This window comes from Mixophyes fleayi, chromosome 4, assembly GCF_038048845.1.
Source record: "Mixophyes fleayi isolate aMixFle1 chromosome 4, aMixFle1.hap1, whole genome shotgun sequence".
In the NCBI taxonomy this organism is placed as follows: Eukaryota; Metazoa; Chordata; class Amphibia; order Anura; family Limnodynastidae; genus Mixophyes; species Mixophyes fleayi.
Genome location: NC_134405.1, coordinates 186,165,890 through 186,187,353, shown reverse-complemented (window position 1 = coordinate 186,187,353; position 21,464 = coordinate 186,165,890). Strand labels below are relative to the sequence as shown.

General features: G+C 37.1%; 1 protein-coding gene across 3 annotated transcripts in view; it reads left to right on the top strand.

Annotated features, from left to right (window-relative positions):
• Positions 1 to 17,692, top strand: part of ST7 (suppression of tumorigenicity 7) — a 93,355-nt gene extending 75,663 nt beyond the window's left edge. For 2 of the 3 annotated variants that reach the window (XM_075208979.1, XM_075208981.1), the window contains exons 10-15: positions 202 to 274; positions 4,162 to 4,264; positions 5,212 to 5,362; positions 14,419 to 14,511; positions 14,866 to 15,005; positions 17,364 to 17,692. In XM_075208979.1, the coding sequence (XP_075065080.1) occupies positions 202 to 274; positions 4,162 to 4,264; positions 5,212 to 5,362; positions 14,419 to 14,511; positions 14,866 to 15,005; positions 17,364 to 17,459 (656 nt within the window). In that variant the 3' untranslated portion in view covers positions 17,460 to 17,692. The remainder of the gene's footprint in view (positions 1 to 201; positions 275 to 4,161; positions 4,265 to 5,211; positions 5,363 to 14,418; positions 14,512 to 14,865; positions 15,006 to 17,363) is intronic. The other variant, XM_075208980.1, reaches the window with a different exon arrangement.
• The last annotated feature ends 3,772 nt before the right edge of the window (positions 17,693 to 21,464 follow it).

Sequence of the window (21,464 nt, the reverse complement as noted above, 5' to 3'; positions counted from 1 at the left end):
GTCATGTGATATGTTTTTTGTTTTTTTTTTCTTGTAAATTAGTCTTTACACCTATTTGTGACTATAGATTAGATTAGATTATAATTAGTAGTTTCTTTGGTATTTGCAATCAGACTAATTTGTTACTCTTCTTTAAAACAAATTACAAATAAAATCATTGCTTTTAATTTCTTTTCATAATGTATATTTTTCTCTTCATAGATATAAGTTTACCAAAATCTGCCACAATATGTTACACAGCTGCACTGCTGAAAGCAAGAGCAGTGTCAGACAAGTAAGTGTTTTACTGTATTGACAAATTATCATAAAGTTTATTGCAAAGTCTGCAAAACGTGGTCCTTTGTAGGGGCGGGCTGGGGGCATCTGTCTCCTGAGCCGTTCCCATAGGGGGTTACTTTAGATATTCTCCTTATTTACCTTAGAATTTACTCTGCAGATTAATATTTAATAGCAAGTTCACTGTGCTTAGTTAAATATAAATTGATGATGTGATTCAGTGTTTATTGGAGGAAGGTAGAATAATTGATCTTCTGAGCAGTTTATATAGATGCGATGTCTTGAGTGCCCAAGTATGTTTCTCTTGTCCTGGACACAACACTTCACATGAGTGTCTTCAGTACACTAAGGGGTATATATTTCTTAAACGGCGGTACCGACGATTCTCGGAGCTTTGGCGTCATTTTTTTTTTTAAAACTGGAATTTTATTAAAGACCTAACCAGATGGGATTTGTTTGTAATAAAATTATCATTTTAAAAAAAAATTATGGCAAAGTGTCGAGAATCAGCAGTTCATCGGAACTGCCACTTAGTAAATATACCACCTAACGCTGTTTCTTACCTATATGATGATTTCCCTACAGTGGATTTTATGTCAACATTTCTTACTGGCTCCTGCAAAATGTGACAAATCTTTGTGGTATAATACACTAAATATTCTCCTATTTTGATTTGTCCATTTTATTTTCATGCATCAAAAAATGTATTTGGTAATTTATCGCTGATCACCACGAAATACTCTGTAATATCAAATTAAAAATAATTTTCTCTAATTCTAAATGAAAACACAATTGATTGGCGTCTACCTCTGTACAACAAAACTATTTTTTAAAATAAATACATCTATCTGGAAATGTACTAACCAACTGTGGGACCTCGCACAATCTTCATACTCTTCAAGACTCGTTACTATCCTCTGGAGCACTGTCAAGTCCATCCTAAGGAACCAAAATTAATATATAATCTCTAATTATCAAAAACTGTAAAGGAGACATTTTAAACCCTAAAATCTGAAAAGCTATTACAATTTTTGATTCTTCAAACAATAATACCGATCTTCTCAATCTACATAAATCCAGTCTGCAAAATAGAATAAATTTAGGGTAAAATTAAATGATTCAATCTATTAAAAATAAAAAAATATTAGATAAAAACGAATACAAAAATATAACTAAGATATCCTAAAGATCTGACTTTTAATAGCACTAACCTCTGGCATGAAGCACTCTACTGAAAATATAGGAGGGCACTTACTCTAAAAAGGAAGTTTCAAGATAGATAGATAGATATATATATATATATATAGATATAGATAGATATATATATATATATATATATATATATATATATATATATATATATATATATATATATATATATATATATAATCTCTATATCTCTATATCCTTGTATAGTAAAGTCTGCATATTGAAAATCCAACTACCACCTTCTTGTACATTCTTCCTATTCTAGTTCCTGCCTCTCCATGATCTTTCTAATTCATTAATAAGACTTTTTGGATCCCTATTGTGCAATCTATCAAGGTCTGCAAATCAATTTTGTCATAGATCCTTACTACTTTTCCATCCTATATATTGTAAGTAACATGATCATTTAAGTAGATATATAATCCCTTTAGTTTCACAGCTGATCTTCTCATGAATACAAATTTTCTTATCTGAATTTAAGGTCACTTCACTATGTCGTCCCCAGTTTTTTTTTGGTTTTTTTCAGGGATCCTACAATTGTAACATTAGCAACAGTAGAATAAACAGTATTTTATTTTTTTTCTAGCCAAGTATCTGTGCAAAAACAGCACTTGTAGGAAGTCACGAGGACCAGGAGGCGTATGATGGCGTTAGATGTGACAGAAGCTGGCCATGATATAGTAGACCGGGCTCTTCACGCATCTGCACTTTATGGGAGGGTGGCAAAAAATACTTTGCATGAAATCTCACCTAGATGCCAGTATGCATGTTGGAGACTCTTAAACCAAGAGAACAATGCTATGGTCTGAGATTCCAAAATGGAATTCTTTAGCCTCAACTCTAGATGCTATGTTTGGCACAAGCCTAATGCTGAGCATCATTCCAAAATTACTGTCCCTACCGTAAATCATGGTGACAGGAGCATAATGCTATGGGCGTGCTTCTCTGCTTCAGGGACTGGAAGACTTCCAGAGTGGGCAAAATGGATGGAGACATAGACTCCACTTGAAGGAAAGCCTGCTGCAGTTTTCACCTTGGGAGAAGATTTATATTCCAGTAGGACAAAAACTCAAACGGCCTATACAGCAAAAGGCACCTTGGAATAAAATCCAGCCTGATGGAACTTGAGCAGTATTGTAATGAAGGACGGGTGAAAATTACATTGTCCAGATGTACAAAGGTGATCAACCCAATAGATTCAAAACACTAACTGAAACTTCTACAGAGTATTAAAACAAGAAGAGTGGATACTTACATAATCAAATATTGTCTGTTCTTTGTAATGTCATATTAAAAGGAAAACTCTAAAAGCTTTATTTTAATTACAAATTCAGAGTGTTTTGTGCTGCTCAGTGGTGCAAAAAAACACAAAAAATCTATTTGGAATTAATGAAGATGTCACTACTAATATCTTTACGCCTAACGTGAGACTGGTGTTACCCCTTTTCATAGTGTACACATTAACTCCATGATTCAGACAAATCTTAAAGACCAAATCCTGATCACCCTGCAATTTTAATAGTATGACGCCATTATCCCTTCCCAGAGTGAAGGTAAAGAGAACGTCCTGCTTAATATGCATTGTTTAGATAAAGGTCAATGCTTAGGGATTTATATCATGAAATAAAATATTTGTCTAATTAGTTAACAGCAAAAACATGATTTGTGCGTTACATGGAACACAATTTCCATAGTAAAAGTGATATTTTTCAGTAAGTAGAGTTAATGTAAGGTGATGGTTTTCACTTATTAATAATAGTATAAGTGAAACAGTAATATAATGTACATTGTGTTTACCCCGACCGGAAGGGAGCAACCTACCAAGGACATCAGCATAGACACATACGCTCTGGGGGCTCCCATAGGTCTCCGCAGAGGAGATTATGTGTATTTGATGGGTAGTGTTGTGAGATCTGTTCAATGTGTGCTCTCTTAGAAGTACTAGTAATTTTCTTTTCATTCTTTTTGTCCTGTAGATGGACCAGTACCTGCAACATCTTTCCTCCCTACACAGCGACTCCAGCTTGAGAGGGCAGGGCACTGGTTGGCACAGCTTTCCCTGTGGTGTCTGCCTGCCAAGTACAGCTCTGGAGTTTCGGTGTGAGGTGAGAAAGAGATTGCATGGTCTGGTTTATTTCCAATGTAGTAGTGCAATATGTGTGCCTAGGTGACGGGCACATGGTGACACACTGGAACAGCACAGAGATCTACTCTACTACTGCTGCACCAAGCATCAGTCCCACTCTTAGCTAAAAATGACAGGGGATCCATTGGTAAAATACCCCTTATGTATGTACACTATTATTTGTCACTATCTAGAAAGATATCTGGGGGTATATTTACTAATCTGTGGATTTGAAAAAGTGGAGATGTTGCCTATAGCAACCAATCAGATTCTAGCTATCCTTTATTTAGTACATTCTACAAAATGACAGCTAGAATCTGATTGGTTGCTATAGGCAACATCTCCACTTTTTCAAACCCACAGCTTGATGTAGAGTATTTAGTTTAGAAACATAATTTACCAGCGTAACATATGTTGCCAAATGCTTACCTCAATTTCTTCTTGCAGTATACATACTAAAACCCACTGCTATATATCCATTGTAGCATATGGCATGTCAACTCTTCTCAGTGATATCCATTATCTTTTTTGTTTTGTTTTGTCATCTTCAGATTTTCCCCAGAAGCCGCATCCCGGCGAGGGCTCAGCACAGCAGAAATGAATGCTGTAGAGGCCATTCACAGAGCAGTGGAGTTTAATCCACATGTGCCAAAAGTATGTCTGCAAAATGTATTCTGGAGTGATAGTATTGTGTGTTTATGGCATTTTAGTGACCAACTGTTACTTTAGTAAGGAAGGCAATTTAATATTTATATTGTGTTACCTCATTCTTCACGTGTCTGAAAAATCTACAAATCCCAATGCTCTCTCCCAATGCAGATAAATGACTGCTTAAAAGTAAACTTCTTCTTTTCTCTCCAGACCCATACATTGTTGTATAGATTTTTGTAATAATTGTAGTGTTTTAGAAACCAACAATCTTTTGAATCTTCAGTATAGATCAAGACTTTCATATCGGTTGGGTAACAATGTAAAATTGCAATATGTCTTCACATTGATGTTTGGATGGGAGGTTCCCCATCAACGTTTATTTATATAGGGCCAGCAAATTCCGTAGCGCTTTACAATTTGTAGCAAACACCGTAATAAAACAATAAGTGGGTAAGAGAGAGAGATGAGAAGACTCTGCTTGTAAGCTTACAAACTGTAGGTTATTATTTTTACAAGACTATTGTGCAGTACTACTAAAAAGCTAAAAATACAATTATCTTGTTTTCAGCAGAAGTTATTAAAAGGGAATATTATAGTTCACTTATAGCTGTCATAATTCCAAAATGAAAAATCGGGGAAGATTAATGTGACTTGAAATATGGACTTCCCTATAGGTAAAAAATAAAGTAAAACTGTTATATGAATATGTTCCAAATTATATTCCAGGATTTGAATCTTCTGATGAACCCAAATTAACAGGATAAGTATAGTGAATTAAGAAAAAGAGGGAAAAATAGGATTGAGACACATGGGAGCCATCATCAATCTGAAACTGAACATGGAGCCAACTCTGAATTAATCTGGGTTTTGTATGTGATAATTATGTGCATTTTATTTTATTGTGAATGGGTGCTAATTGCCTTCCTGTATCTCTTGTTTTTGTATCCTAGTACCTTCTTGAAATGAAGAGTTTAATACTGCCCCCTGAACACATTCTGAAGAGAGGGGACAGCGAAGCGATAGCATATGCCTTCTTTCACCTCCAGCACTGGAAAAGGGTAGAGGGAGCTTTAAATCTCTTACATTGTACGTGGGAAGGGAGTAAGTATTTTGTTCTTTCCTAGACTTTTATTGGCTAGAAAGTAATGGTGTAAATTAGATCTCACCGTACATCCTTCTCTACTACTGTCCAGTGTTACACTTTCAAATTTACAGATGCATCATGTATTCACTTTTGGTTTCTCATTACTGTGCCTCTCGTTCATTGTAATTTCACTTCTATTTTTGCCTTTTTCGTAATATACTCAAAACCTACTGTCTGAGCATAAATATAAGTTCTATAATCAGCGTATCTGACAAAATTGGGTAGATGCCTCCTCAAATACTCTGTAATTTGCACTTGTAAGTCTGCCAATGTTATAATAAAATGATGTTTGTCAACCACACATACTCCTGGTGCTCAACAGCCATCGAATCAAAGCCTTTGTTCTATAGCAGGGGTGTCCAACCTTTTAGCTTCCCTGGGCCACATTGGAAGACGACGAGTTGGTTTGGGCCGCACATAAAATACACTAACACTAACGATAGCTGATCATCCAAAAAACCATAGAAAACATAGTTAACATATTAAACTTACTTGGAAATGAAGTTAGTAAGAGTTAGGAAACCTGTTGCAGAATCATGATTAAAGCAGTAGTCCCATTACCAGCTACAATTTAACTTACCTGCATCTGCCCCTTAGTGGGGTTCGGGGAATTAAATGCCAAAAACTTTTTTTTCCTCTCTTTCTGCACCCATGAATCATTTTTTTTATTGATCAGTTTGAAATGGTCACCGATATAGGTAGCATCAGGAGGACTAATAGAAATCTACAGAGATTTAAAGATAGGGTGGTGGGAAAAATGGCTCATGGAGCAGCCTCCGATGAGGGTAACAGTGGGTGATATTTTCACCCTACTCAGCACTGCACATTTAAAATGGTTTAAAATATTAAAAATACAATCATCTCTTAATATTTATATTAGATACATACAGAGAACACAGCTAGTTCATAATTGCATGGTGCAGAAAGTCCAAATTCAGAGTAACAACAATAAGATATTGGATAATCTTTCACTGCTGCTGATAGTTCGCGCGGGTGACTCCTCTGTGCTGCGCTACGCAATGGATGTCGGGTGTGATGACATCACCCCCGACATTCACTGCGAGCGCCACACGGAGGAGGAGACCAGGGAGGGAGCCGGAGCACCAGCTGACGTGACCGCAAGGTAAGTATTTTTTCTTTTTTTTTTTTCCAGGATTTTTTTTTTCAGTGCTGCCCCCTTGCCACAACCAAAACTCCTGCTGGGCCACATTTACAGGCATGCTGGGCCGAATGTGGCCCGTGGGCCGCGGGTTGGACAACCATGTTCTATAGTAATCTCTGCATCTCTATTTTTATTTTGAAATATTGTTGATATACATACCTTGCTTGATTTGTGTATTATATTTATTCATTTGTTTACTTTCACACAAGGCCATATACAATATTAAAATATTATATATCCCCACACCTAAGACTCCATATAGTTTCATATAGTTTTATATAGTTATGTTTATTCTAACCGGGATAATTTCAGTTTGTTTGTTGGCGTCTTGAGCCAAATAGCCACCTGTGAATAGCATTGGAAATATTCTAGAAAAGTAGTACAAATAGATTGGGGGTTAGATTTACTAAGAATCGTATTTGGTGGTGGTTTTATATCGGTGACTGTTTAGTACTCCAAACTGCCGCATTTACTATAGGGCGCTTGGAGGCTGTTAAACAACTGGCGATGTGTGGTGGATTGAAAACAGCTAAACTGACTGTTTAGTCAAAACCACCAGAAATAGACAGGTGCTTGGTCATTTTCGCTTCTCATTGGCTAGTTAGCTCAAACATGCTTGTTTTGAGCTATCTTGCCATTCAGAACATAAGAGAAGGCATCATTGACTCAATCAATAATGATTGCACTCATAATTCATAAGGTGCAAAATTAATTTATAATTGGCTTATGGGACAAATTTTATTTTCCTTTTTATATGATGGGGCCAATATAAATATATATTATATTAAGGGGACGATACTATTTGATTGCTAATGGGGGCAATAATTATTTTTGATGCACACATGTGGCACTACATATTGCCCCATTAATATAATAATCAATAAATAATGATTGACCCCATAATATTTTATTTTATTAAGAGACTATATAAATGTAAAGTTGACTTAAGGGGACAGAAGTCAGTAGTGCCTCCTCTTATGTTCTGAATGGAATTATAGCAAAAACAGCATTGTAGTTTGAACTAATCTTGGTCCTTTCAACCACCTCCTTTTTTTTTTTTTTTTTTTGGCTCTTTGTCCGGTGATTTTCCCAGCAGTTTAGTCCATGTTTAAAAATCGAGATTTGTAAAGTGGTAGTTTGTTAAACTGTGGGTTTCAGCCTTTTAACTTGTGACTTGGCCTTTAATAAATCTGGCGGTTTTAAAACCGACGAAAAGTGTCTGTGTTGTCAAAACGCCCTTTTAGTAAATCGATCCCTAGGTGTTTTCGATTAAGGACAAACTGTTCTTGCTTAAATCAAATTGGCACTTTGATGTGATTTTTATTTTTAATTTTTTGTTTATTTGGTAAAAACTGAAATACTGGGAAAGAACACTAGGTGGCATTGAATTTATGTACACATTTGCTTTGTAAAACAGCAAGCATACTATTCATCATGGCCACAGATACAAATGTTACCATATTATCATATGAAACAGTAGCATAACTAGGTCCATTTTTGACAGTTATGCATATTTATGTTAGTATTATTCCAGCTTACTTTGACATGTTTCTACATTACAATGAAGAATATTGTAGAACATTTATCTTTTTTTTTTTTTTTGTTTGTTTGTTTGTTTGTTTTGCTTTATTCTTCTTTGATTTTTGCACTTTATTTAAGAACCAAGAAATAAGTTACCCATGATGCATACATGCCATGCCAAGAAAAAGTCCTCTGTTTGCATTAGTGCATATATTTTACCCCTTTTTTCTAGTCTGCGAGAGAAAAGTTCCCAGCGTTTAAGCCTGATCTTTAAACGTCAGGATCACTGTCCAATCTGGACACCCAAAAGCGGAAATTTGGTACTTGGGCCCAGCACCTGGATCAGTACAAGACCTCATGGGGGGGTGCTGTTTTTGCTGTTGGTTGATGACTGCCCACACAGGCCGATAGCAGCCATTTTCAACCGATTCTTCTTCTTCATTTTTGGGCCAAACATAAAGTAATATACCGCTTATATTTCCATTTGTGGTCAGAATTACTCTTTTCCTTACCATCAGATCATATCTCCCAACATTTAGAATCATGAAATAGGGGAACAAATAAGCCCCACTACTCTTCCGCCCCAAATTCTGCCCACCAATGGTCAAATTTGGGTAAAATTCTACCCACCTTTTTTTTGTAAAAAGATCTGGATGTCCTGCCAAAATCTGGACTGTTGGAGGATATGATCAGAGTGATTTTGATCATAAACAAGCCTGAGCCATTTGCCCACAAAAATAAAAATTTCTCTGACCCCAAGTTCATAGGCAAGGTCATTCTGCCAAAATCCCCCTAAAAACTAGACATCTATAGCCCTTTCTTGCCTCTGTTATTCTGATTGTTCATACGGAAGATACTGGAGAAGAATAGACCAGCCAAAACCACTGCTCACTACTTAGAACATAAATAGTCATTTCAACTTTGCCAAATAGCAACTAAATGATCATCTGCATCTTCTGGAAAAATTATCTGTCAATTTAGAAGTCAAAAGTGAAACTTCTTATCCAAAATATTTTTTTTCCTCCAGACATAATAAAACCCAGCTGCATACCACAGCAAGAAATGTGTACTCCCAGTCAAGAACGGTGGCTGCAATGCCATGGATTGCGGTTACTTTGCCCCATCAGGACCTGCAGGATTTGCCATAACTGAATTTTCCATGAATTCTGCTCTGTTGAAAAGGATTCTACAGGAGAATTAGTTGAAACGCATAAGCATGTTTGCATAATCAACTTCAAAACTTTAAATTTTTTGTTCATCGGGTGTAAATTCCAAAACCAAAAACTCACTTGTTTGAAGAGCAGATGATATTCAGGAAACACATGCAATAATGCGAAATACATCAGATATTTGGATCATACTTTTTCGCAGCACTTTAACACACTGTTAGTGATAGAGCATTTATACAGTTATAACTGAAGGGCCAGAGTAGCTAATACACAGACCATTCTATGTATATGGAATATTTTAATAGCCATATGAAATACACCAACAGGAATGATGTGTATGCACATAACACAATTTTTCTGGGTTTATCAAATGCCTTATAGCTTAGTTACAGGGTGGTATCCAGGTGGAGTTATACACAAATGGAGTAAAATCGTAGATATAACATTTATCTCCCTTTATAAAACTGTTATTTTTATCAATTTTAAAGTGGTCTGAAAAATTGATAAATTGGTCTGAAAAAGTGGTACTGTAATAGTTATTAAAATTACATTATGAACTACTTTTTTGCCAGCAAAGACTGAAATGAAATAGTTTTTAAAACTGTTATCCCTTATATTTAAAGTACACTCACTCGTAGGTTTATAAGATGTTGGCAAAGTGGCATGGAGTGATAGCAGCTGCTGTGACCTAGTCATTGCCTGATTATACTGCGAGAGGGAGAGTGCTGCCAGCTTCTCATTGGCTCCTACCTTTGTATCATATCTCATAACTGCATGCTAATAAAATATGAACATGTTCTGCTGGACCATTTGGCACTATTTTTAGGACCACACTCCCTGGATGATTAGGAATATTTTCTTGTTTGTTTTTTGGTTAGGTAAAGTCAGACACAGATTGTGCTTTGAATATGTTATAGAGTAGGGTTGTTAAGTAGAAAGCGTTCAGATGCAATAGGAGCTTGACAGGACATGTAATAATCTGTTCGTATAAAACATTGTTAGTAGTACAGTATTAGAAAATCTCATTGCTAGCAGTATAAATACATCACCACCAGATGGCGTTGTCACATATTACAAACTACATTTTCTTCCACCGATACTGCACTGTCTGTAACGCGGCATTATATAAAACAAAAAACATCACAGAATGCTATGTATAAATAACCTCTTCCTGTAAATGAAAATATTTCCATAGAAATATATTATTTTTATTTATATTTACATACATAATTTTGGAGGCTTTTTAGAAAGTAAGGTAATTGAGAAGGTTATGATTGTGGGGGGTAAGTATTGCCTGACATACACAGTAGGCTTCCAGTCACCCCATAGAAGATCAGTGCAGTTATCTTCTAGCAACCTTTTGGATGAAAAAATTATAATCTTACATACAACTGTTCAGCATATTTAACACCTTTTTTACGTATTGTATGTTTTCTTGGCCATTTAGGAGAGCCCACATCTAGCATAAGGCGATTAAAAATGGTGACCAGGAAGGTGTGTGTGTGTTTCTTTTAGTTACTAACTACATATAGTGATGAAAATAAATGCCATATGCCTTTCATACAGAGTGCACAGTAATGGGAACCCTGTCATGTTAAAAAAAACATCCCCACAATGTAAGACATGCCATTAATAGAACCCAATACCTCCCGATATCTTTGAGACAATAGTAAGCCTTTCCCATGACACCAAATCACACCTAGTTTCTCACAAGACTATGCCTCTTTCTGAATCCAAAACAAAATCATCTAAGGCTCCTGGATATCTGGCAGTTCTCTGGGAATCTCCCAGACGTGGGCAGGGGTGAGGGCTGTTTAGTGGTTCTTTTCTATAATGAAAAGAACACTGAAATGTCTCCCCTAGGGGTATTTTATTCCATGAGACTGAATGAATGTTTTGGGGCTGACCAGGGGAATTGAGGTATCTTTTATTTATATTAAACACCTGTAGTTTACATGTCAATAGAATAATATTTTTTGTACAGCCCACATAGATGTCTCTGATTTGCTGTCACAACACACTCATTGGTTGTTCCACACTGACTCATAGGGACATGCAGTAACCTTTCTGTTTTCCAGATTCTTTCTACATTGTTATTTGAAATTATTCAGACACCTCATTAATATTTTTAGAAAGAAACGTGTGTTTGGATGAAATGTCCGATCCATTATAAACACCTGCCTAATCTTGCAGTAGAAAATAGTATGAGGCTGCTGGAAGCCTTTTTCTAACAAGACCTACCGCTGACACATCTGCTGCACTTTTGATTCATGACTCTTCAGTTTTAAACAGTTTAAAACACCAGCTTAATATACTTGCCAGTGGTGGCATTATAACGGGGATGACTTATTATGAAATATGGGTACTCTATTGTGTGGGCAATATTACTGGTGGTAAGTGAGGATGGCGTTGGCGAGCTGGGTGGTGTAAACAGACAAGACTGTACGTATGTTGACGTGACTTTCATCCACATCATATACATCTTAAAACTTACATTGCCTCCATTTTCTCTCTGTGAGGAATGTACACGGTATAAAATGTGAAGTTATGCAGGTTACTGGACAGTGTATATTCATAATTTTTGCAATGTTGCTGCCAGATAAGTTTGCATGCATGGGAACTACAGCCGGGTGAGAGCAATAGGAGATGAAGTTAAAATTGCTGTATTCACCTGGATATAAAGTGTAACTGAAATGGAGAAATTAGACAAAAGAATCGGGCATTAGTCCGGCAGTTGCAGTGGACAATGGTGACAGCATGTGATGCATTCATAATTTATAACAAATGGATTTAATTAATATGAATACGGTAGATGTCTCCGTTGGCAGTCGCGGGACTGGCTGTATTTCACCCCTAGCAGACAGGGAACCAACAACTCCTCATTATAACCTCCCCCCTCCTTCTCAATAATTTTTTTTTTCTAGTGTTCTGCATGATGTAGGCTCATCAGGTTGTATTGTTTGTTTATTTTTAGTATTTTTTTTTTATTTTTTTTGCCATTGATTGCCTCAACTGCCCCCTGAATTGCGGCATTTGTGTGTTCTCAGCCTTGGATGTCTTTTGGGAAGGAGGTATTGTGGCCTGGTCATCAGATAGCAAGGGAAGAATGGTGGTTGCCCCCCTCGCATAGACCTGGACTCTTTAGTGGAGGTTACAAATTCAATAGGTGGTGTCTTATAGGACTTTGTTCCAACACAAAACCAAAACACCCATTTGACACATTTCCAGAGTTACTAATTTTTTAGGCCTTCGCACCCCCCACCATGTTTTTTTTTTTTCTATGAGCAATTTATCAAGCTCATGTTTTTCTTTTTCGTCTAAGCCTCAATTTCAGTTGAGGATAAAAAGTAATACAGTAAGATTTGAGGTAATGGTAGAATTGATTTGCGTAAACCGCAGTCTACCTAATTGTTTTACTTGTCTGTACATGTATAATCTGCATGCAAATGAATATTAATTTAATATTGGTTTGTGCACATAATGAATATGCTTTAGAGCTGTTTAATAGCAATTGGAGTAATGTTAATGTGGAAAGTTTATTGAAAGCTGTCTGGCAGTCTGCTTTACTCTTTGTGCTTGTTGTCATCAAGAAAATCAGTCCTTTATTTCCAGTCTCTTTTTTTTGCACCCCTTTTCTTGAGAAAGGGAATACTGTGGTCGTCTCTGCTGTTCTCCTATTTGCATGTGACTTTTTGCCCAATGAGATCTGCTCATACCGATATGCTGTTTTGTTGTGAATATTTTCTGTTCTTTTGATATTGTGTACATTGAAGCATGATGCCATTATATTTAGAAAATAATAGAAATATATTAAATACTTATGGCTCTCTTTTTTACAGTAGTTTAATTAGTTTGGCTGTACAGGAGAATGCATTGAAAGGCCCCTGCGATGTCACTGGATCCTTGTGGATTTGCAAGCTGAAAACTAGATCAGCCCACAAAATAACTTTACCTTGGCTAGTGAAGAAGTATAGGTAGTTTTCTACTCATCTTGGTAATCTTTGTTGAAAGACACAACATTTCGGCTTCCACTGTGTAGATAACAGATGTACTTTATGGAAATTGTAGTGCTCAGGTGACCTATAGCCCTAGTATCCTAGAGCAACCCCTTGCAACTAGTACTTTTTAGATGGTCTGCAAGGCAAAGGAACAGATGGAAAACTTGTATTTGCAATGATATCTGAAAATAAACGTTGCTTGGCAATGAGATGAAAATAGTGAAGCTGACTTGTCACTGTCTGTCTTCAATTGCACTGTGTGTGATGTAATGTGTTCCTTGAACTGCGAACAGTTATCACATGAGTGATGTTCACACTGTAATCAAACACTACATAAAATGGTGAGATATCTGACTGGAACAATATAACTTTGAAGGCCATCATTTTTTTTATTATTTTTTTTTGTATGATATTAGATATGAAATACAGGACAGTACAATGAAACAAGGCGTTGTGTATCTTCAAAATTATACAACTTCTCTGCTGGATTACTCAGCTGTAAATGATCAAATCCTGTACATATTGTTTTTATTTTTTAAATATAATTCAGACACCCATGATTTATGCACCAAAATAAATGCCATGTGTTAGTAGGACCATGACGTTCCTTTGAATCTGGGTATTTTGTGTTCATGCAGTCCTCTTTTACATCTTGAGACTAAAACAAATCTTTCTGTTGAAAGGATATGTGGTAATACATCAAGGCTCAGACCTGGACCTGGTATTGTTTATGATACGCACAGAGAATTCCAATGTCTAAACTCTTACTCCCCAGCTTTTCTCTTTCCCCTGTAATGGTGACAATTGGTAATGTTGGTTAATACAAAATGTTGTTGTGGAAAGGCTGTAGCGCCCGGACTTAGGGTAGCAGAATTGTAGGGGTGGCAGGCCGTCCCTTCTTCATTTTTGATCTTTTTTTTTGCCACAGCGCGTTGTATTGTGTAAAGTTTGTTGGGAGATAAACAAAACCAATCAATCACTTAAACGAGATGTTCTGAATCATCCTTTGAAGGAGATGGAGGGGGTGACCCAAACTGGACCTCCCTTTTAAACCTGCAAATTCTATTTTGGAAAATGCTAAATCTCTTTTTAGGAAATCAAAGCTCTTAGAATGGGATAGTATTGTGGAAATAGTTACAAAGCTCATTTGCTTTGTTTTTCAGCATTCAGAATGATCCCTTACCCATTGGAAAAAGGTCACCTTTTCTATCCATATCCCATATGTACAGAAACTGCAGACAGAGAATTACTTCCATGTAAGTACAGATTTCCGTTATCTGTAAAGTAGCACAATCATAAATGTAAAATAAAGCTTTTTAAATAAATATTAATGTGTTACAAAACTGGAATGTGAAGTTATGTCCTTTTATATTGTACACCAAATTTCCTTAAATTTTAAGTTGTCTGTTTGTTCATACTTATTATTTCCTAGTGATTCGTTCTGTGTACAGATGCAACAAATGCAATAAACATGTCTGTCTAATCCTATTGCTTGACCTCTAAAGACACAAGGACAAGGAAGGGTTATTTAGTCAGTCTTCGTGTTCTATGCTTGTAACATGCATTTTTGTGTATGGCTTCCATCATACCAAGTCCTTACTCTCTCATAGCATTCCATGAAGTTTCAGTATATCCAAAGAAAGAACTTCCTTTCTTCATACTCTTCACAGCGGGTTTATGCTCATTCACAGCCATGTTGGCTCTCCTCACACACCAATTCCCAGAGCTCATGGGAGTTTTTGCAAAAGCTGTGAGTATATTTTTTCTTGTTGGGATATTTTCATCTTAAATAATGCATTTATGGTGCTCAGATAATTTTTAATTAGATAAAAATTGCAGGGATTTCATTATATTTGTTGCAGAAATGGTTTAAACTACTGGGGGTAGATTATATCAACTAGCAGGGAAAACTATGCAAAAGAGACAGAAGTACGTAGATAAAAAAAACAAACAAAAAACTGCCTTAACAATATTTTCTTCCTTACTCAAGTAATCATTATTATCGCTTTTATACAAGTGCTATTGTTGCACGATCTTCCTGATGTACAGAGTAGTGTACAATGAGCAGGGGAAGTTTGGCAGAATTTAGCCTGGGGGGCAAGACTTGATTCAGCAGCTTATTAGGTGGCCCGATGACCCAGCCCAGGGTAACCCATTATGGGAACGGACCAGGGGCCAGATGCCCCCCCAGTCCAGCCTGCCCCTGACAATGGGACGCTTTCCAACAGGAAACTGAATAGGGCCTAACTCTATTATGCAATGTAACATTTACAAGAGTAAATGTAAAATTATACAAGATGTAATGGTATGGTGTGTGCACCTTTATGGGACCAGGTACAAAGGGGTGTTTGTTGTCAATTATGGAATTTCCAAACCTTTTATTGCCCCTTGATGTCAAACATATATTTGAATGAAATTGGATCAGCTGACTTCAAAGGGGTCTTGCAGGGTTGCCAGCACCAGTTTGGACTTTTTTTTCAAACAACCATTGAAAGTGAGATCATATATATAATTCTTAATCATAAACCCTGGCTTAATTTCATATAAAGAGATTCACCGCTGAGGTCATGCCTTTGTTTTGAGTGGATACGTTGACCCAACAGTTGTACTTGTGACAGCAACTTAAATTTGTCACCTTATGCAAACAAAGATTAATGTAGTATACAGTGCAATGCTTAGATTTTATCCTTTTATTACAGGTGCCACAAAGACAGAACTCACTATTTTAGTATACTGCAACCAAAATGTAATATTTTCTAAGTTGATTTCATATGTGACTGTTCTCAAATCCTGCTGCCATAGACTGGTGTCACACAGTGCATTAATGGTTATTTGCTCTCTGCAAAGGAATTCTAAAACCTGGGAGTGGCTGTGACATTCTAAAGCTCCTGTAAGGACACCTACTTTCCATAAGCACTGTTACCCTATCAAAGGCAATTTATCTGCTGAAGTGTTTTGTGCCTTTATTTATTTATTTATTTATTTATTTATTTATTTATACATTTTTTTGGAGCACTGATGGGCAGACCGCATTTTCCAGTGAAAACTAAGTGGTTTATTTAGAGGTGGATGCATTTCTGAATTACGTACAAAAGGCACACGTAAAAGGTGTACTTTCATGGATATGTTGAGTCGCATGCATCTCAAGATGTGTCAAGCTCAAAAATCATAGTAGTATTCCACATCTAGGAGTTACAAATGTGTATACTGGCACACCACAATAGCATAGATAAGTGGCTTGGCTGTGTTTGTAGTGAACACTAAAGCTGCACACTATTTGTAATAATGTGATGGTGTCACATACCGCTGCCTCCCAGCTGCCTGCAAGATGCACACTTTTTAGGAGGTGTATCTGGACATACGTCCACATCTAATTGTTGTAATTATGTGAATATACCCTTACTGTATGCAGCTTCTACTTACCAGTCCCCACTCCACCTCTCCAGAGGTAAAGGGGCACAAGACAACAATATGCAAAATATCAATTTACAGATGTAGGCAAACACATTCTTGATGTACACATAGGGAGGTATTTAATTGTTCGGAAATCCCGCTGCATAAAAACTACTACCGTTATTACGGTAATAGTTAGCTGGATTTCAGCTTGCGGCTCAGAGAGCTGTGAGCTGAAATCCAGCTAGAAAATTACCGGAATAACGTTTTTTCCGCGCACTATTACCGTATTAACGGTAATAGTGCACGGACTGCGAGATTTTCAGCGTTTCCACCGACAATTAAATACCCCCCTTATAGTACTGAAATGCATATCTTGCTACCCCCCCTCCCCCCCCACCCCCCCACCCCAAAAAAAAAAACCTGATGTGCATTCTAACTCTAAAGTAACGCCTTGGTGTCACTACTGGATCTTGACAAGGATGTGCGCCTGCTTTCACAGTACTCTGCCACAACCATTTCTGAGTGGATTTATTTTACATCCCTATGGGCTTAATCAGAAATTCTTGTCCAACTGTTAATATATTAGAAGTTGAGTTTTGTGAGGGCAGACTGTATAGTTTAAGGAAACCACTTGCTGGCTAATCAGTCTCTGAATAGAAAGCCTAGCTAACTACTGTTGTTCTGATGTTCGTTATCTTTTTATCTTTCACAGTTCCTGAGCACTCTTTTTGCACCTTTAAACTTTGTAATGGAGAAAGTTGAAAGCATACTGCCTTCCAGTTTGTGGCACCAACTCACGCGAATTTGAGACTCTTGCAACACCCCAAGAATAACACCACACCTTGGCTGCCAACAACAAAGCATGAATTAAAAAAGAACAGTTATCTACAAATGAATAGACTGTCAGTTCTCCTATACAAACTGGTTTTGTTGTAAATGGGATAAACATAATGTTCCGGTCAATTATATTTTACCTTCGGGGAAAAAAAAAAGAAAATTCTTTAAAATAAAGTTTTGTGTATGGCAGCAGCATTTATTTTTCCTTCAGTGGTGGCTTTCATGGTATGACGTTACTCTGTCTATATTGAGTCAAATTTGGTAGCAAGCAACTGTATGTGAAAAGTGGCTTCACAGAAGTAAAACCACAATTGCAAAAATCACTTACTGGGGCCATCCAGTGCATCACATGATGGCCTCATTAGCAGCAAAGTTATTTAATAAATTTGTCATTTATGAGGATTAACGTGTCTTTTATTAAACTGCTTTTATATTTTTTTGCTATTGCACTTCCCACCACAGAGCAGGAAGTTGACAAAGCATCTATTGGTTTTTATGGCTTCTGTAAACCACATTTTAAACATGAAAGGAAGGGTCTGCAGATGTAGGATGCAAATGGAGAAACCTATCTAAGACCATTCACTCTTTTTCTAACCCAAGGACTTAATTTTACATGAGTTTTTTAAAACTGAGGGGTAAAAACAATTGTTTTTTGGCATCAGCAATTGACTTTATAGAACTGATTTTTTTTTTTCAATAATAGTTTTCCTTTTAAATATACAATCAGAATTAGACAATTGATAATATAGATGGAAATTTCACACTTCTTTCAAATTCCATACTCCTGTATCTACAGGTTTTGCTAGCAATTACAGGGGGAAATTCAACTCCCCCGGAGTGACGCAATCTTAAACCTATTACAGTTAATACAGTAAATTTAACCTAGATTTCTGCTCTGAGCCACTAGCAAAAACCAGTGTTAAAGATTACCGTACTAACTGTAATTATGCGCACTATTACCGTAGTAACAGTAATAGTGCACAGGCCACATTACTTTTAGCAGTAACACGGCCAATTGAATATGCCCCTTAGAATTATTGAATGTTAACTTAAAAAAACATTTAAATGAAGAGTCCACAATGGAAATGGAAGGTGTAAAATTGTGTGCACCTGAATCTCTAGCTTTTAATACATGAAGGCATCCCATATATGTTGCTGATAAATCTTGGTATCAAATCTAGTACAAAATGTAAATATATTTTCAGTGTATGGTTTGCACATTTTTCAGCATAATGTTCATACTATGGTATTAAGACCTCACTTTTACATATTCTTTGGTGTTATAATAAACCATAGTGAAATGGTTCCCAAAGTCAAATTGTAAATACGCAGCAGCATAAAAATGCATTATTGTGGCTACAAAGCAGAGTGCCTTTAGGTTTATGATATGGTAGTGGAAGAACAGCCGTTTCAGGTTCCTAGGGTGCCATAGGCAAGTCTCCCAACCAAGGGGGAACTAGAGCTATTACATACAGATGACGGCTAATTAAATACTACCAAAGAAATGTATTTATTTGAAGATTATTATTTTTTTGCATAAAAAGGAATGAAAAACAAAACCAGGTTAGAAAAATATTATATGATCCCATATGTTTTGTTTACATTCATATCTCCCAGGGACAACACTCCTATAGTTAAACCACCCTTATTAAATAGAATAATACCCTTCTCACCTCAATGTTTGTTTTTTGTTCCAATATCTATATTGTCAACTTCATATAAATTTCAGATCCTGACAGGAGGCACAGAGGAAAAAGCTTGAAGCATTGGAGAGAAGAGGCTGATCTGATGTGACAAGGGAGATCGTTTTACAGGAGAGGGGACTGATGGAAGGAGAAGTTATGATTAATGGACTCCAGTTTGGTGGAAGTCGAGAGCAGTGAAAGGAAAGGAGGGAGTTGAAGGTTACAAAGAGGTGATGGGGGTTGGTTGATTGAAAGGACATGATGGCCTTAAAGGAGGACTGTTTAGAGAGTGATGGGGAAGAATTATAAGAGTAGAAAATTAGCTTAAAATGAAGGAAATCTGCATGAGAGCGCAATTTTCTACAGAACTGCTACAGGAGCATTTTGTTTAAGATATATGGTAAGCTTGGAGTGTGCTATGGTCGAGGTGGGGACTGACAGATTGAGTGCGACAGCTTGGCAAGAAGAAAGAAGTATATCAACTTCACCACCCTGGTGGCCCTCAGGTCTGGGTGTGAGTAAAAAGGACAAGCCCCTGAAAGAGAGAGCAGTGGGAGAGGTGGTATAATCGGGGGAAGAACCAGGTTACAGTGATGTCAAGCAGGAGGAAGAAGCTAGTGGTAAAGAGATCGAGGATGGAGGCCAATTTGTTACATAATGACTCTGCATTCTAGAGAGCATGGGAGAGAGGGAAGAGGAGTTATTTTGATGTGATTACTGGATTTTGAGAGGTGGGAATGGGATGAGAAACAGAACTAGGAGGGGCTCCTTAGTGGGCAGGAGAGGGGGAACTGCTGGTGGGATGAAAGTAGAGATGGGGCTGATCTGGGGGGGACCCCCATGACAGAGTCATATTTTATATTACTCTACAAATCCTTAACATAGTTGTTCTATGCAAAAGAAAATAAAACAGACAAAGTCTCTAAGTGTGAGCTTTATATAAACAGCAATGTATGGATAAGATGTCTTAACCTGGAGCATTGGGTCGCTGTAGTGAAAAACAATAAATCCAAAGCAAAAGAAAGAAGCTTCACCGATATAAAATTTTACATCACCGGCTGGAGGATCTGCAGGGGGCAGGTGAATATCTTGACAACAGGTCCCAAAAGAATAACCTATGCTGAAGGATCCTGGATTAATATGGAGCAAAAGCTTGGAGATGCAGCTGCTCCTGAATGTCAGTGATGGGTTGGGAGAGTGAGACTGGGCTGTGGCCTAACTGCATAGCACCATGCCTGCAGACTAAGGGAAAGCAGTGGGGGTGCTACAAGAAATTGTTCCCCATGGACAAAAGGATATTAATATTAAGACCTAGACTGTAATTCACCTCTTAGGCCCTTTTTCAATTGCACTGTTTTAAGCTACATAGTAGCATAGATGATGATGATGGACTGGTGTCGTGTTTTTTATTTGGTTTTCTTTTAAACCTCAAGTTCAACCTATTTTGGATATCCTGCGATCCCTCTCTTATATTTGAAATTGAAACAGATTGGCGGTTGCTTCATCTGGATTAATCGGGTAAAACACTGACCCAATATTGCAGTCCTATTTCTCCCTGGATCCACAACTATCCTTCATTTTAATTAACGGTCATAACCCTGGATACCCTTTTCTGCCAAAAATTTGTCGAGCCCTTTCTAAAACATACCAATTGAATCTGCCATCACAACCTTCCCTAACAGTGAATTCCAGATCTTGACTGCCCTTACTGTAAAGAACCCCTTTCTTTGCTGTTGTGAAAACTTCCCCTCCTCTATCCTTAGCGGGTGACCGCGTGTCCTGTGTACAGTCCGGGGGGGTAAAAATTTTCCATGAAAGTTCTCTGTATTGACCCTTAATGTATTTGTACATAGTAATCATATCCCCTCATAGACGCCTCTTTTCTACAGTAAACATGTCTAAACTGGCTAACTCTTTCTCATAACTTAATGACTCCATACCCTATATCAATTTTGTCACCCTTCTCTAGTTCCAATATATATATATATATATATATATATATATTTATTTATTTTTTTATACAATGGTGGCCAGAACTGTACTGTGTATACAAAATGAGGTCTTACCAACAATTTATATAGTGGCAAAATTGTTGGAAGAGGAGCGCTACGCTCAGTTTCCCTGTTTGAAACGGAATCCTCCGGGGTCTATTAGAGGAAGTGAGGCAGAGCGTCCCTGTCCGAAATGCACAACTGCGCATTTGCCGCAAACCAGAAGTTCGGCTTTGAACTGTCACTTTCATTACAGACCTATACAGAGACAGTCGTAGCACTAATAAGCTGCATACCCAG